The sequence below is a fragment of the Gracilinanus agilis genome, chromosome 2 (genome assembly GCF_016433145.1).
Source record: "Gracilinanus agilis isolate LMUSP501 chromosome 2, AgileGrace, whole genome shotgun sequence".
NCBI lineage: Eukaryota > Metazoa > Chordata > Mammalia > Didelphimorphia > Didelphidae > Gracilinanus > Gracilinanus agilis.
In genome coordinates this window covers 349,176,060-349,191,694 of record NC_058131.1, presented here as the reverse complement: position 1 = coordinate 349,191,694, position 15,635 = coordinate 349,176,060, and the positions used below count along the sequence as shown (strand labels likewise).

The following is a 15,635-nucleotide window of genomic DNA, read 5'->3' as shown; positions in this document are numbered from 1 at the left end:
CTAATCCAGGAAAGCTGGCCTAGAAAACAGGAGAGAAGGTGACAAGTACTTTGCTTGACCTATGCTATCAGAATCAAGAATCCTGAATGCAATCAGGCACACAATCGAAAACTGGTAGAAGGTGAGGCTTGGCTGAATATGTGCTTCATTCTTTTCTCTTCTTGATGTCACCCTTCAGTTTTTCATTAATGTTTTGATGCTTTATTCTGTCTGCCTTGCTACAAACATGGAACAGGCAAAATAATAGCAGGTATCCATCAGCTTCTTACCTGCACAAATGGCCCCAATCTGATTTGCTTTTGAGTTATATATACATCTGTTTTATTCTTTGTGCAGCACAAACTACGTTTGCCAAAATGATTCTATACAGTGATACTTATTTCAAAATCCAAGTTTAAACTCCTTATGGTTCCCTAAAGGATGATTTTCCCCTTTGCAATTCAAGGAAAAAGTCAAATGAAAAACCTGATTCTCACACACCTGTAAACACACTTCATGGGGGAAGAGAAAAGATCAAATGAAAGAAAATCTAACTCATTTGTCATTGACTGGTTTCTAAAAAAAAATATCATTATTAACAAACATGTGGGCCTTTTGCAGTTTGAGTTAGAGGAAACATAAAATCACCCCTAAAGAAACCAGTGGGTTATTTAAAGGTACTACTTTCTTCTGAAGAGGCAGCTGTGGCTCAGTGGTTAGACTGCTGGGCCTGAAGCAAAGAAGACTGGAGTTCAAATCCTGCCTCAGACACTTCCTAGCTGTGTGACCTTGGGCAAGTCACAACCTCCGATTGCCTGACAAAAGAATCTGTTGGCTCCACTGGAAAAGGATATGGCAAACCTCTTCAGTATCCTTACAAGAAAACCCCATGGATAGCTATAGTCCATGGAGTCATGAAGAGTTGGACACAACTGAATGACTGAACAACAAAAATTTTCTTATAATGCAGGAAAAAACAATTCAAGGAGTTTTTGTTTGAAGAACCATAGTGGAGGTCTGTGGGATTCCAACGGGAGACTGAACTAGATGACTTCTAAGACTTCTTCAAAATCTGGGTTTCCACAGTAAAATCACTTGAAGTAATGGAAAGGTGTGTCCTCTGTACATAGGTGCCTCTGAGCAGAACTATGTTTTGTTTTGGTTTTTGAAACCCTTACATCCTGTCTTAGTAGTTTTTTAAAAATAAAAAAAAAAGATTTGTATTCCATCGATGGTCTAAATAAACTCCATTTCTTTCCATAGTAAGTAGTTTGATTTTAAAAAACAGTTCTTTACTTTGTAAATATGTTAGGGCCCCTGTTATCAATGAAATTAAACCTGAAATGATGCTTAGAGAATGAAATAAATCATCTCTAGCATAGTCTCTATACATTTTTGTTGACAAAAAGAAGCTGACAAAAAAATGACTGTAGTTCAAACAATGTTTGTCTAAAAAATTACCAAGAAATTAATTCAAGGGATGGTTAAGGCTGATCTGAAAACTCTTTAGGTTTATGATAGAACAAAAAAGTTGTCTACTTTTACCCTGTCCATGCCAGAGCATTCCACCAGTCCACATTTCCTGAAGCCTGTGGGTTACTTCCCAGGGCTGCTTTTATTATAAATTAGGAAATCAGAAATGTCATGCCATACATTGCTGTCGTCATAGAGGTATGTCATGGAGGATTGCAGAGATGGCTGAAGGGTATGTCTGTGGTACTGAAAAAGCCAGAGGATGAGTCCCCAGATGACAGCAGAAAACAAAGGAAAGGGATCCTGTTTTGGCTCTGGGATGAAGCCTTTCTCAACCGCTAGCCGGGCCAGTCCAAACAGGGTTCGAGACAGTAGGTACATGTTAATCTGCAAAAAGGAAAACCTAATTAGGAAACTGAAAGATACTTTGGGATGTGTCCACTCTCAAACTGCCCACTGTGCTTCACTGTCCCTTCCATCCCAAGGCTCCTTGTCGATAGGCATGAACCAAGAAGGAAAAAAGCCCAGCAGATGGGAGAAGTACAATACCACATGGTGTGATGCCATCACAGAATTTCAAAGGTAGGGAGGAGCCACAGGCCTGGGGAATGAGTCATCATTTAACAGCACCACTTAATCATGCACTTCTCTCTGACAGCAGAGTTAGCCAGGAAAACCCTATCTTGAGAAAGGTTATAAAGAGTGATTAGAACATCCAGGCTGAGAGAGGCAGGCAGGAGGGGAATGCAGGTGCATGCAACTTTAACCAAATGGGATAATCAGTCTAATTTTAGGCCTTGATGGCAGCTTGAGCTAATGATTAATCACAATGTGATAATGAATGACCTGCACAAACATGGGGCTGCCTATGGGGTGGGGAGATGGAAGAAGGTTCCCATGTAAAAATGCTACCCTGAATAACCATAACCAAGAAGTCAAAAAACAAATCTGAAAGAGAGAGATCAGATTATAGTAAATAACTACTTGGGAAAAGAAGGAGTGGGGTGGGAAGGGTCGATCATTTACCTGACTGTTGATGTTATTATTTTCTCCAAAAATCAACCAGCCACCGATACAGGCTGCCAGGAAGGAATGAAACTGGAAGGTCTGTCCCTGGACACAGGACTGCAAGGCACACAAGCTTTTATAGGTAAAGACAAAGTAAGCCAGGTTTCGGGAATGCGTGTATGTGGCCTGAAAAATTGCCTTGAGCTTCTCCTTTAGGCTAGGTAAACAAAGCAACACAAATGCACACACATACACAAAGAGAATTAGGAAGACTATGATCAGAATCAAAATGTGAAGACAAGAGAATATTTTCCTTTGGAACCCAATGGAAACTTTGCATGCAAGGGTGAGGGGGTTGGTTAGTTTCCAAAATATAGTAATGTATTTTCCCAAGGACAAGATCACACTATGTTTAAGATTCAGGAATGCTGCTGGAGATAAGTCATGCAGAAATACAAAACCAGAGAGTTCATACCTTCCACTTCTGAAGAGAAACGTCATGACCAGAGCATGGGGTGCACGGATTTTAGCTCCATAGCTGGGAAAGAAAAATATTAAGAAACAATTTTCATAGGATATTAGGCTTTTTGGATAGGTCTTTAAACAACAGCAAATGATGGAGCTGCCCTTCATCTCTCAGGCAAACAAGACTAATCAACTCCATCAATATATCTTTATTCACATGCTCATAGATTATAATACATAGACTATTAGAGCTAGAAGAGATCTTAGAGGTCACACTGGCATGGGCATTGGACCTCCAAAACTATTAGAAGTGTTTCAAGCAAACTATAAGCAGGGAAATTCCTTTGTTTCCTTACATTCTTGTGACTCCTAACCCAAAAACATCTGATAACTCCTGTAAGACCCTGAGAGGATTATCCTCCTGGGATAGTCCTTTAGATGGACAGAGAGATACACCTCCTCGATATCATTGGGTTGTATCTCAGACATCCATCTGTCCTCTGAACTATGAGGGCCACCCCCCATGTCTTCAGGCACACCAAAACTCCACACCTAATGCCTGAGTGGTTACCAACCCTAGAGTCATGTACTCACTGTTGTACAAGTATAAAAACCCCTGAACTGAAGCATTCAGGGAGCAACCCCTAGGGTTGTTCCACTCATGCCATAACTGGGGGAGACAGCTTTTCCATCCATGCTGTCCCCCCCAAGGAACAGCTCCCCATCTAGCTGTTCCACCATGCTATTCTCCTGGCCATTCTCAACATTACTTTCCAAATTAATAAATTCCTATTTTTACTTTTAAGCTAAGTTTGGAGTCTTGCATTCTTGCAAAAGGTATCTTCCCGAACCCAGGGGTTCACCATTGTAACCCACTACGTGAGGGGGCTCTACACCCCATAACAACATGGTACAACATCTTCGCTGAGACTTTTGGGGGTGGAGTAGAGAAACATTCAGCTGAGCTATCCCAACATTCCCCTCCAAACAACTTTAATAGAATGCCTCAAATCTCAAATCAAATTCTAGAATGGCAGAACCAGCAAAAGGTCAGAGTAAGACAAGACAAAAAATCAGAGAGATTTGTGACATGGGGAGTGGGGGAGGTGGGGGGAGAGCAGGTTTAAAGGGATTGGCCTGGAGACCACATGGATGAAACACTAGTGGTAGGACTAAGTGATGGTGAAAGAAGCTGGATCAGCTTCAGGAGCTTTTAAGCCAGAGTCAGTAAGGTAATCAGGAAATTGGTCAGAAAGAGATTTACAGGGTACCCCTGTGGTAGCAAAGGACACAGGACCAGATGTTATTTGGCAATTCCATTGCCTATACCCACTTCTAGGTCAGGGCAAAGAGGAGTACATTCAGTCAAGAGGGAGTGGAAGCCCTAAGGAACAATATTACTTCTAGCCTCAAGGGACCAGGGACCCTAAAGAACATTACTATTTCTGGTCCCAAGGGAAGAGGAGCCCTGAGAAGCAGTATCAACTGCAATCCCAAGCACAAGCTCAACAACAATTCCTGGAAGAGCTAAAAAGTTATTTTTATCAGAATAGTAGAGGAAAATTTAAGGAAAGAAAGGAAAGCAAAGGAAGAAAATTATAAAAAGACACTTAATAGCTTGGTAAAAGAGGCACCAAAAAATACTGCAGAAAATAACACCTTAAAAAAGAGAATTGGTCAAATGGAAAAAGTACAAAAAGTGACTGATTAAAATAACTCCTTAAAACGAAGAATTGGCCAAATGGAGAAAGAGGTACAGAAGCTCACTAAAGAAAATAAGTTATTAAAAATTAGAATTTGGCAAGTGGACACTAATGACTCCATGACATACTAGAAAACAATACAATGAAGTCAAAATAATAAAAAAAAGAAGAAAATGAGAACTCTCATCAGAAAAAGAACTAACCTAGAAAATCATTGAAGAAAGAGAATTTTTAAAATATTGGATTACCTGAGAGCTATGATCAAAGAAAGAATCAAAATATCATATTTCAATAACTTACCAGGGAAAACTGTCTCAATATCCTAGGATCAAAGGCTAAAATTTTGAAAAGAATCCACTGATCACTTTCTGAAAGTGATCTTAAAATGAAAACTCCAGGAACATTAGAGCTAAATTCTAGAACTTTCAAGTCAAAGAGAAAATACGTCTAGAAGTCAGAAAGAAACAATTCAAATATTGTAGAGCCATAATAAGGATCACATTCAGCAGCTACCACATTAAAAAAATGTAGGGCTTGGAATATGACATTCCAGAAGGCAAAAGATTGGGATTACAACTAAGAATAATCTACCTCACAAAACTGAATATAATCTTTCAAGGGGAAAAATAGATATTTCATTACATAGAGGACTTTCAAGCATTCATAATGGAAATACCAGAGTTGAACAGAAAATCTGACTTTCAAATATAAGATTCAAGAGAAGCATAAAAAGGTAAACCTGAAAGAGAAATTATAAGGGACTCAATAAATTATTTTGATTTTCTACATGGGAAGTCAATACATGTATCTTTTATCATTCCTATGGCAGTTGAAAGGATTCTAGATAGAAAGAGGATATAGGGATGTTAAAAGATTACTCTGCTGCATATATGAATAACATGGAAATAGGTTTTGAATAATGATACATGTATAACACAGTGGAACTGCTTGTCAGCTTCAGGAGGAGGGAGGAAAGAATGGGGGGATCATGAATCATGTAACCATGGAAAATAGTCTAAATTAAAAAAAAATTTTAATAAAAAAAGAAAAAGGATGTAGGGGTGAGTTAATTATGTTGGAATGATATTTAAAAAAAGATGTATAGATGAGATAAAGGGATACCCTATGAGAATGGGGAAGGAAGGAAGAATGGGGAAAATTATCTCACATAAAAGAGGTGCACAAGAAAGAGTTTTTACAGTGGAGGAGGAAATGGGGGAGGGGCAATGCTTGAATCTCACTCATATCTAAATTGGTTCAAAAAGGGAAAAATATATATATACTCAATTAGTAATAAAAATTTATTTTATTCAACAGAGAAGTAGAAGGGAAAGGGGATAAAAGAAAAAGGTCAGAGTAATAAAAGAGAGGGCAGAGAAAAGAAGGCTGTGGTCAGAAGCAAAACAGACTTGAGGGGAGGAAAAAGAGAAAAGAGAGAAAAGGATAAAAGAAGAAAAAAGAATGGAGGGAAATGCACAGTTAGTAATCATAATTGTGAATGTGAATGGGATGAACAGAGTGGATTAGAAACCAGAATTCAACAATATGTTGTTTACAAGAAACACATTTAAAACAGAAAGACATATTCCAAGTAAAAATAAGGGACTGAAGTATAATCCATTCTGCTTCAGCTAAGGTTTTAAAAAAAAAAAAAAAGTAAGGGTAGCAACCATGATCTCAAATAAAGCAAATGCACAAATAGAACTAATTAAGAGATAAGCAAGGAAATTATGTTTTGCTAAAAGATATAATAAAAACGATTATATGATTTAGGAGTTAGAGAGTGATGCCATAAGTAAATTAGGGAATCATAGAATAGTTTATCTGGCATATCTATGGCCAAATGAGATACAGAGCATTTTAAGATGTAAATTCAATAATTTTGATTATGTTAAATTATATACAAGCTTTTATACAAACAAAACCAATGTAACCAAGATTAGAAGGGAAACAACAAACTGGGAAATTTTTTTATATCAAATCTCTCTGATAAAGGCCTAATTCCTAAAATTTATAGAGAACTAAGTTATACTTATAAGACTAAGTCATTCCCTGATTGACAAATAGCCAAAGGATAGGAAAAAGCAACTTTCAGGTGAAGAAATCAAAGCTATTAATAGTCATATGAGTTCTAAATCACTCTTGATTAGAGAAATGCAAACTAAAACAACTCTGAATTACCACCTCACACCTATCAGACTGATGGTAAAGGAAAGTGATAAATGTTGGAAGGGATGTGGCAAAGTTGGGACACTAATGTTGGTGGAGTTCTGAACTGATCCAGCCACTCTGGAGGACAATTTGGAACTATGCCCAAAGGGCTATAAAACTGTGCATACCCTTTGATCCAGTAATTCCCTACTTGATAAATGGTCAAAAGATATGAAGTGGCAGTTTTCAGAAGAAATCAAAGCTACCAATAATTGCACAAAAAAAATTGTTCCAAAATGCCAAAGATTAGAGAAATGCAAAATAAAACTCTGTAATACCATTTGATACCTATCTAATTGCCAACATGACAGAAAAGGAAAATGACAAATCCAAAAGAGAACAACTTAGAATTATAATCAAATGGCATCCTATACATACCCTTAGACCTAGCAATACTGCTATTAGATCTGTATCTCAGAGAAATCAAAGAAGAGAAAAGGAAATTCGTACAAAAATATTTATAGCAGCTCTTTTTGTGGTGGCAAAGAATTGGAAACTGAGGGGAATGTCCATCAATTGGAGAATGGCTGAGCAAGTTGTGGTGGTATATGATTGTGATGTAATACTATTGTGCTCTAAAAAATGATTAGAAGGGCAGCTGGGTAGCTCAGTGGATTGAGAGTCAGGTCTAGAGATGGGAGGTCCTAGGTTCAAATCTGGCCTCTGATACTTTTTTCCAAATGATTGTTCAAAAAAATGTTTTACGTGTAATTGGAAAATACTTAATATAAAATTTTTAAATAAAGAAGAAAATGAGGCTTAGACAGTTTGAGGAACTTGTCCATAATCAATTAACAATGAATATGTGAATTGACTGTGAAAGGAAGTGAGAGGGTTACAAAGAAAAATAAGTCATATTTTTTGCTTATAAAAATATATAGAGGGGGAAGCTAGGTAGCTCAATAGATAGAGTACCCAACCTAAAGTAGGTGAGGTCCTAGATTCAAATCTAGCCTGAGACACTCTTGGGCAAGTCACTTAACCTCAACTGCCTAGGCCTTACCACTTTTCTGCCTTGGAACCAACACTTTTTGTGTTTGGGGTTTGTTTTTTTTTAAGTATATGCAATATCTAGGGAAATGCTCACCTATAAACCTGAAAGAGTCTTCTCCAACTTCACTCCCCTCTCTATTCTTCCATACTATATGAGGCTATATGAGGGAAGGGATCTTCAGTTTTTGTTCTGATCTCAAATGAGGAATTCTTAATAATGAGACAATCTCCCATCATTCTTTCCATCCTCCTTCTCCTTTCTGCTGGGTTTGGTAGATTTTGTTTCCAATTACAGCATAAGAAGCTCTTTACTGCTGGGTAGAAAAACTAAGACAACCAAGAAGAATCTGGATGAACTTGAAGAGCAACTACAAAACAGGAAAGCAAACACTGTAGGTAGCAACCAACCATAGAAGCAGATCACATTAGATTAGACTTATGAGCTACCTAAATCTAGGGTCTGATAAGTGGCCCTAAAGGTCAAGGAGCAATTTGATAATAGGGAAGAGAACCCTACGGTCCCCAATCTCAGCTGTTTAGGGATGTTCCCTTAAATATCTAAGTTTTCATTAACAATCTACCAAAGATCTATCATTCAGGAATTCAGCTACAGTCTTTTGAAATATAATGAGTTTCTTTTGCCTATCATCCCTTAGGACAATGAGTTCCTTAAATAGCTTACTGCTTGAGGGAGACCTATCATCAGTTCAGCCTTAAATTTATTCTTATCAACATTCATGGTCCCCTTCCTGTTGCTTCTGGCAATCTGAGATTTGTTGAAAGTCTTTTTATCCTTTCCATCCTTTCCACAAAATTAAAAAACCCAACCCTTGTATTCCCCCTTAGTTTGAATACTCAAATTTAAATGATATTGGAATATATGCATGTAAAAAGGGGGTCAAACTCAAATGGAGGGGGCACTTAGGTGGCTCAGTGGATAGAGAGCCAGACCTGGGGACAGGAAGTCCTGGATTCAAATGTGGCTTCAGATATTTCCTGGCTTTGTGTGTCTGGGCAAGTCACTTAACCTCAATTGCCTAGACCTTACCACTCATGCCTTGGAGCCACCTAAAATGCTACAATAACCTCTCGGTTGATTTCTAGTCTCTCCCTTTTCTAATCCATCTTTCCACACAAGTACCAAATATTCCTTAAAACATAGATCTGACTATCACGACACTTCTCAAACAGTGGGTTCTTAACTTGGGGACTGTGAACTTGTTATGTTTTTTTAATTTGATAATCACAATTCAATATGACTGATTTCTATTATCTTGTATACTTTAGGCATTTAAAAATATTATTCTGAGAAGGGGTTCATAAGCTTCAGACTGTCAAAGGAGTTCATGCAGGGGTGTGCTGAGGTGTAACAAAGTATTCTAAAAATGCATTGACCCACTTTTAAGTTTAAGCTGCATCATTAATATTTTTCTCTATTACTTTTAAAAAACAATCAACAAAAACAATAACTCAAGCCCTGATTTGTGTAGCATTTGCCAGTTCCTAAGGTTTTAATGCTCATGTTGAAAACTGAACAAATCAGCTCTCCAGGGCCAGAACTCAGCTCCAGCACACCTTGGGGTCTGTAAGACAAAAAATTAAGAACCCCTGCTGCAAATTATGTTTTACTTCCTTCTTTGCATGTTGCTGTCATCTAATAAATATAATCTTAGGGGAAAGGGCTATTTCCTTTTTTTTGGTGGTGGTGGTGGGCCAACTTTTTAACTCTAGCAAAATGACTAGTACCTACCAGATGCAGTGGTATTGCTAAATCAAAGGGCAGACAGTCTTTTAAAATTCTTTGGGCATAGTTCCAAATCAGTGTAAGAGATGTCTAACAATTAGAGATGTCCAGAAAGAAAATTGAAGACCTTGTAGATGGTGAACCTACTCCCTAATTCAACAAATAATCATTAAGCATCTGGTAGGTACTAGTCATGATGGAAAAATATGTGTACAAAAATATTTATAGCTATGCTCTTTGAAGTGGCAAAAAATTGGAAAACGAGGGGGTGTCCATCAATTGGGGAATAGTTGAACAAATTGTGGTATCTGATGGTGATGAAATATTATTGTGCTGAAAAGAATGATGAACTGGAGGATTTTCATGTGAACTGGATGCAAAGTGAAAGGATCAGAACCAGGAGAACATTGTATACAGAGACAGATACACTGTGGCACAATTGAACATAACAGACTTCTCTACTAGCAGCAATGCAATGATCCAAGACAATCCTGAGGGACTTATGAGAAAGAACACTATCCACATCAGAGAAAGAACTGTGGAAGTAGAAACACAGAAGAAAAACAGGATCCATCACGTGGTTCAATGGGCATATGATTGGGGATTTTGACTTTAACTCATCATTCTATGCAAATATTAATAATATGGAAATAGGAACAATGATACATGTATAACCCAGTGGAATTGCTTGTCAGCTTAGGGAGGGGAAGGGAAAGAACATGAATTATGGAACCATGGAAAAATATTATAAATAAATAAAAGCACTAAAATGGTGAAAAAAAGGGGGGGGAAAGAAATCTCTTGCACTGGAATAAAAAAAAAATCTCTTGCACGATTGATTTCTTATGCAATCAAGTAGAACAAGAAGAATCACGTAAGCCTTTCCAATATTTGAAAACAACACTCTGGCTACTCCTAAGTCTTATCTTTTCCAGACTAAGTGTTTTGTTGGCACATCCTCATCATTAAGTATGACATGCACCCAAATATCTTGCTAGACAATTCCTTCAAACAATCCTCATATAAACTGTAGCCTCCAGAATTAGACAAAATGCTCCACATGCAGTGTGGCACGGCAGATGACAGTGGACTACAGTGGGACTACCATTCCTCTGATTAGGAACTCTATGTTTAAAAAAACAAACAAACAACCCTTACCTTCTACCTTAGAATCAAAAGGTATGTTCTAAAGCAGAAAAGCAAAAAGAGCTAGGCAACTGGGGTTAAGTGACTTGCCCAGGATCACATAGCTAGGAAGTGGGGTCACATTTGAACCTAGGACCTCTCATTTCTAGTTCTGACTCTCTATCCACTGAGCCACTTCATTGTCCCTGAATCCCATACTTTTATTAATGTCATCTAATAACAAACTGGCTTTTTTTACTAATCACACTTTTGATTCACAATGAAATTTCATTCAACTACAACTCCCAATGTTTTTTCCAAGTTTCAAGCCTGTATAACAAAATAACACATCCTGCATACAGTTTAGTACATGAACTGCTTCTAACTTCCAAGAATATGAAATAGCACACTTCCAAGAATAATATGAAACTCACTCAAATTGCATTGTCAAATCCTCTCACCTTTTCTTACCATCTCCCACCCATCCAAACTCAATTCATTGATCTTGTTCCAGGTTGTGGAGGCTCTGTGAGGTGGTTTCCCAAATCACAGGCAGAAACATGCTGCATTGTGCAATATAAATACATGTTACACAAGAGCACAATGTGGTAGGGTGAGGATTTGTGACCTCTCTTCCCTCTTCATTATACTCTGGCCTTTTTTGGCTCCATTTAGTTGAAGTCTGGGCACCATATTTGAAGAAGGGCATCAACAACTTGGCTTGTGACTAAAAAGAAGATAATGAGGAAAATAAGAGATTTAAAGCTATGTCTTATGGAGTATCTGTTTGAGGAATTAAGAACAGTTAGGGTGAAAAGGAGATTTAGAGAAGTTCCCTAATAATGACTGCCTTGAAATAACTGAAAGAATACCACTAGAAGGGAGAGTAAATTACTTCATTGTAGTTCCAGGGGGCAGAACTCGGAGCAGTGGATTAAAGATTGATTGCACTGCCTCATAAAGTAGTGAGTTTTCTGTCACTGAAAACGTTCAGCCAGAAGATTCCTGCTTTGGATTGAAGGCTGCGTTTCAGATGCAATGCTAAGACTATTATTTACTCAGCTAACTATTGTACTAACAGTATCATTCCTTTTCTCATATTACAGCAGGGTGTTTTTTTTTTTAATCCTTAATTTTGTTTTAGTATCAATTCTAAGACAGAAGAGCAGCAAAGGCTAGGCAATCAGGGTTAAGTGACTTGCCCAGGGACACACAGCTAGGAAGTGTCTCAGGTCTGAGCTCCCTTTAAGCAAATGCCAATTTTTTAAATTTATAATTGTAATTCCATTTTGTTATTTTTGAGTTATTTTCCCTAAGTTGAAGAGCATCATTATTGTTACCTAGAATATAATTTTCTAAATTGTCATTTTTGGTGAAAAAAAACAAACACAAAAAAGCCCAAGTACATCTGACTCCAGGACAGGTACTCTACCCACTTTGAAGCGTAGCTCCCAACTTGGGAGGTCTTTTGAAGTTAGGTAGTTTGAGAGAAAATATGAAGTATCCAAAACACCTAATTTAGTCAAAATTTGTATCACTTATTACCTCCTCAGTTTCCTAATCTCTGATATCAAAGGGTTGGAATAAATGACATGTTTTCCATTCACTTCTAAATTCATGATCTACATAAGATTGCTGATTTTCAAGAATTACAAGCAGAAAAAAAGCCTGTAAAAAAAGATAACTTTCTGGAATAGCAAAGTACCTTAAGATCACCTGAGGGAATAGGTGATATTTAGCTTGGAGAAGTCTGAGGAAACATGGTAGATGAAGTGCTGTCATGAGGAAAGGGACTTAAGTGGGTTATCTTTGGCTCTAGAGACTAGAACTGGGGGAGGGGATTTTTTTGGGGGGAGAGGGGGATTACAGAGAGGCAGATCTCCAAAAGGAGTAGAGGAATACAAAAATTAAATGGGCTGTTTCTGGAGGTAGTAGGTTCTTTTTCACTAGATATCTTAAGGAAAAGGCTGAATGATCACTTGTTGAATACATGTCAGAGAAGATTCCATTCTCATCCAGGTATGAACTGGACTAGATGGTATCGGAAGTGACTTCTCTAGAACTCCAGGATGTTGTGCAAAGTTCCTCACAGCGAGGGGTAACGCGAACGACAGCACCACAGCCCATTTCACAAACGCCCAGGGCCCTAGGAGACGGAATGACTAGTGGCTTTGGGTTCAGAACCTGGGGCCACGCTTCGATGGTCGAAAACAATTTAGATTTGCCTGGCAGCTCCCCTGCTTCCTCCAGACCCCGCAGGTGACTATGATCGTGACCGCGACCTGACCCTGGGTGTAGCCCCAGAACCTCGCTTCCTCCGCACTCAGAGACACAAGCCCCCGCTCCCCCTGCCCCAGGCCTCAGTCCTCCAGGACCATCTCCCGACCCTCAGCGACCCCAGAGCCCCGGCCCCCCGGCTCACACGGCTCCGTTGCGGAAGCCCTTGAGCACGGCCAACGCCGCATGGTAGCGCCGCTTGCGCAACAGCGTGTTGACGGTGTAGAGCAAGATCTCGAGCTGCGGCGGGAGACCCATGGCCACTGAGTGGAGCCCGGATGGACACGGAAACAACGTGAGTAAAGAGTCAACCGCGAAGAAGAGCAGCTAGAATAATCCAACACCGGGTTTCCGGGACTGGGCATGACACATCTTATTATAGGGGGAATGGATCCGTCACTCACGAGAAATTGACCAATCATAATCAAGAATCTACTCTAAGGGCAGTGGAACCGCGAATTTCCCTAGAATTATTGTCTCATTGGACTAAGGCATAACAACTATAACCAATCATAGCAGGAGCACTTCCCCCTCCGGCTTTAGCGTAAGAAATAAGTGCCAGGATTTCTCCAATCAGAGCTTGGTGTCCTTTAGGGAACAGACTGAGGAGTTGGGGCTGGGTTTGGGAGAATCTAGCAGAGAAATGGTAGAAACAGGACACAAAATTGAAAGACTAATATAACATAAGAGGGTAAGAGTTGAAAGGTATGTAAAAAATTGTTATTATCTGTAATTGGTAAAATGAAATATCTTAGGGGGCAGCTGGGTAGCTCAGTGGAGTGAGAGTCAGGCCTAGAGACAGGAGGTCCTAGGTTCAAACCCGGCCTCAGCCACTTCCCAGCTGTGTGACCCTGGGCAAGTCACTTGACCCCCATTGCCCACCCTTACCAATCTTCCACCTATGAGACAATACACCGAAGTACAAGGGTTTAAAAAAAAAATGAAATATCTTAAAAGAGAGTTGGAAGGGGCAGTTGGGTAGCTCAGTGGATTGAGAGTCAGGCCTGGAGACGAGAGGTCCTAGGTTCAAATTTGACCTCAGACACTTCCCAGCTGTGTGATCCTGGGCAAGTCACTTGACCCCCATTGCCTACCCTTGCCACTCTTCTGCCTTGGAACCAATACACAATATTGACTCCAAGACGGAAGGTAAGGGTTTAAAAAAAAAGAGAGAGAGAAAGAGAGAGAGAGAGTTGGAAGGGACGGCAATGATATTAAACCCCTCTTTTTACAGATGAGGAAACTGAGTCATAGAGAGGCTTTGCCCCCAAATCACACAGGTAGTAAGTAGCAGAATCAGCTTTTTAACTGAGGTCCTATCACTTTAGATTCATCAATCCTACTGTTGCCTTCTTAAGATCCATTCTTTTACAAATAAGTTGTCAAAGTATATGAACAGGCAGTTGTCAAAAAAGAAATACAAATTGTCAATAACCACCAAAACATTGTTTCAGGCCTTCTGTCAGAGAAAAATGCAAAAAACAAAACCCCAGAAAACTCTCACATGCCATCTTAAATCAGATTTAATGGCAAAGATAGTTAAAACGGATAAAAATGTATTATTGGTTGAGGTTATATGAAACCAGTTACATGAAACCAATCACACTGCTAAGTGAGTGAATGGGAAATCAATTTTAGGAAGCAGGATTAAATTATGAAATCGGTTTTTACTCTGACCTGGTGATCATGTTCTTAGAACAATACTGTAAGGAAAGGTTAACAGTACAAAGATAGACATACTTGTCTTATTTGGAATAGCAAAAAACTGGAAGACAATTTCACCTATTGTAATCATTCCTTACAGTTCTAAGACCACTAGCTACTTTCTGGGTTTGAGTTATTGTTTTCTAAGATATAGTTGAGGCACAGAAATCCAATAAAATATTTAATATGTAAGAGTAGGTATTGATTGAATGCATTAATCAAATCAACCAACTCCCACTTAAAATAGTAATAGTGTGCTTTGATATCTTTGTCAGCTGAGTATAGTCAATTAGAAGTATAAACTAAGTGTGAGGGAAGCTCAAAGCATCAATCAATTACAAGATTGAACTAAGTCTTTTTTTTTTTTTATCAATTCTAAGACAGAAGAGTGGCAGGGGCTAGGCAATGGGAGTTAAGTGACTTGCCCAGGATTAAACAACTAGGAAGTGTCTGAGGTCAAATTTGAACACACATCCTCCAGACTCCAGATATGATGCCCTATCTACTGTTAAAAAAATATTTTGAAGCCAAAATTTTAAAATAATAATTGTACTTATTAATTATAATATAAATAATATACACAAATATTATTAAGAGACAATTATAATTAATCATTAAATAAATAATAGACATTTAAAACTGAATGAGATTATTTAGATGTAAAGAGTGATACCATAAGCAAATTAGAGGAGCATAGAATTGTCTACTTGTCAGATCTATGGATAAGGGAAGAATTTAGAACCAAACACTTAAAAATGTAAAATGAATAATTTTGATTATATTAAATTAAAATGTTTTTGAACAAACAAAACAAATACAACCAAGATTAGAAGGCAAACAAAGCTGGGGGAAAATTTTTGTAGCAAGTGTCTCTGATAAAGAACTAATTTCTCAAAATATAAAGAATTAAGTCAAATATATAAAAAATAAAAATCATTCTCCATTTGATAAAT

The 15,635-nt window shown here is 38.3% G+C and overlaps 1 protein-coding gene across 1 annotated transcript; it reads right to left on the bottom strand.

Moving 5' to 3' along the window:
• Positions 1-810: 810 nt before the first annotated feature.
• Positions 811-13,256, bottom strand: PXMP4 (peroxisomal membrane protein 4). Its single transcript, XM_044661597.1, has 4 exons — positions 13,124-13,256; positions 2,936-2,998; positions 2,479-2,677; positions 811-1,839 (listed from the first exon to the last, which is right to left on the bottom strand). The coding sequence occupies exons 1-4, from the start codon at positions 13,234-13,236 to the stop codon at positions 1,576-1,578; spliced, it is 639 nt and encodes a 212-aa protein (XP_044517532.1). The 5' UTR covers positions 13,237-13,256; the 3' UTR covers positions 811-1,575.
• Positions 13,257-15,635: the final 2,379 nt, after the last annotated feature.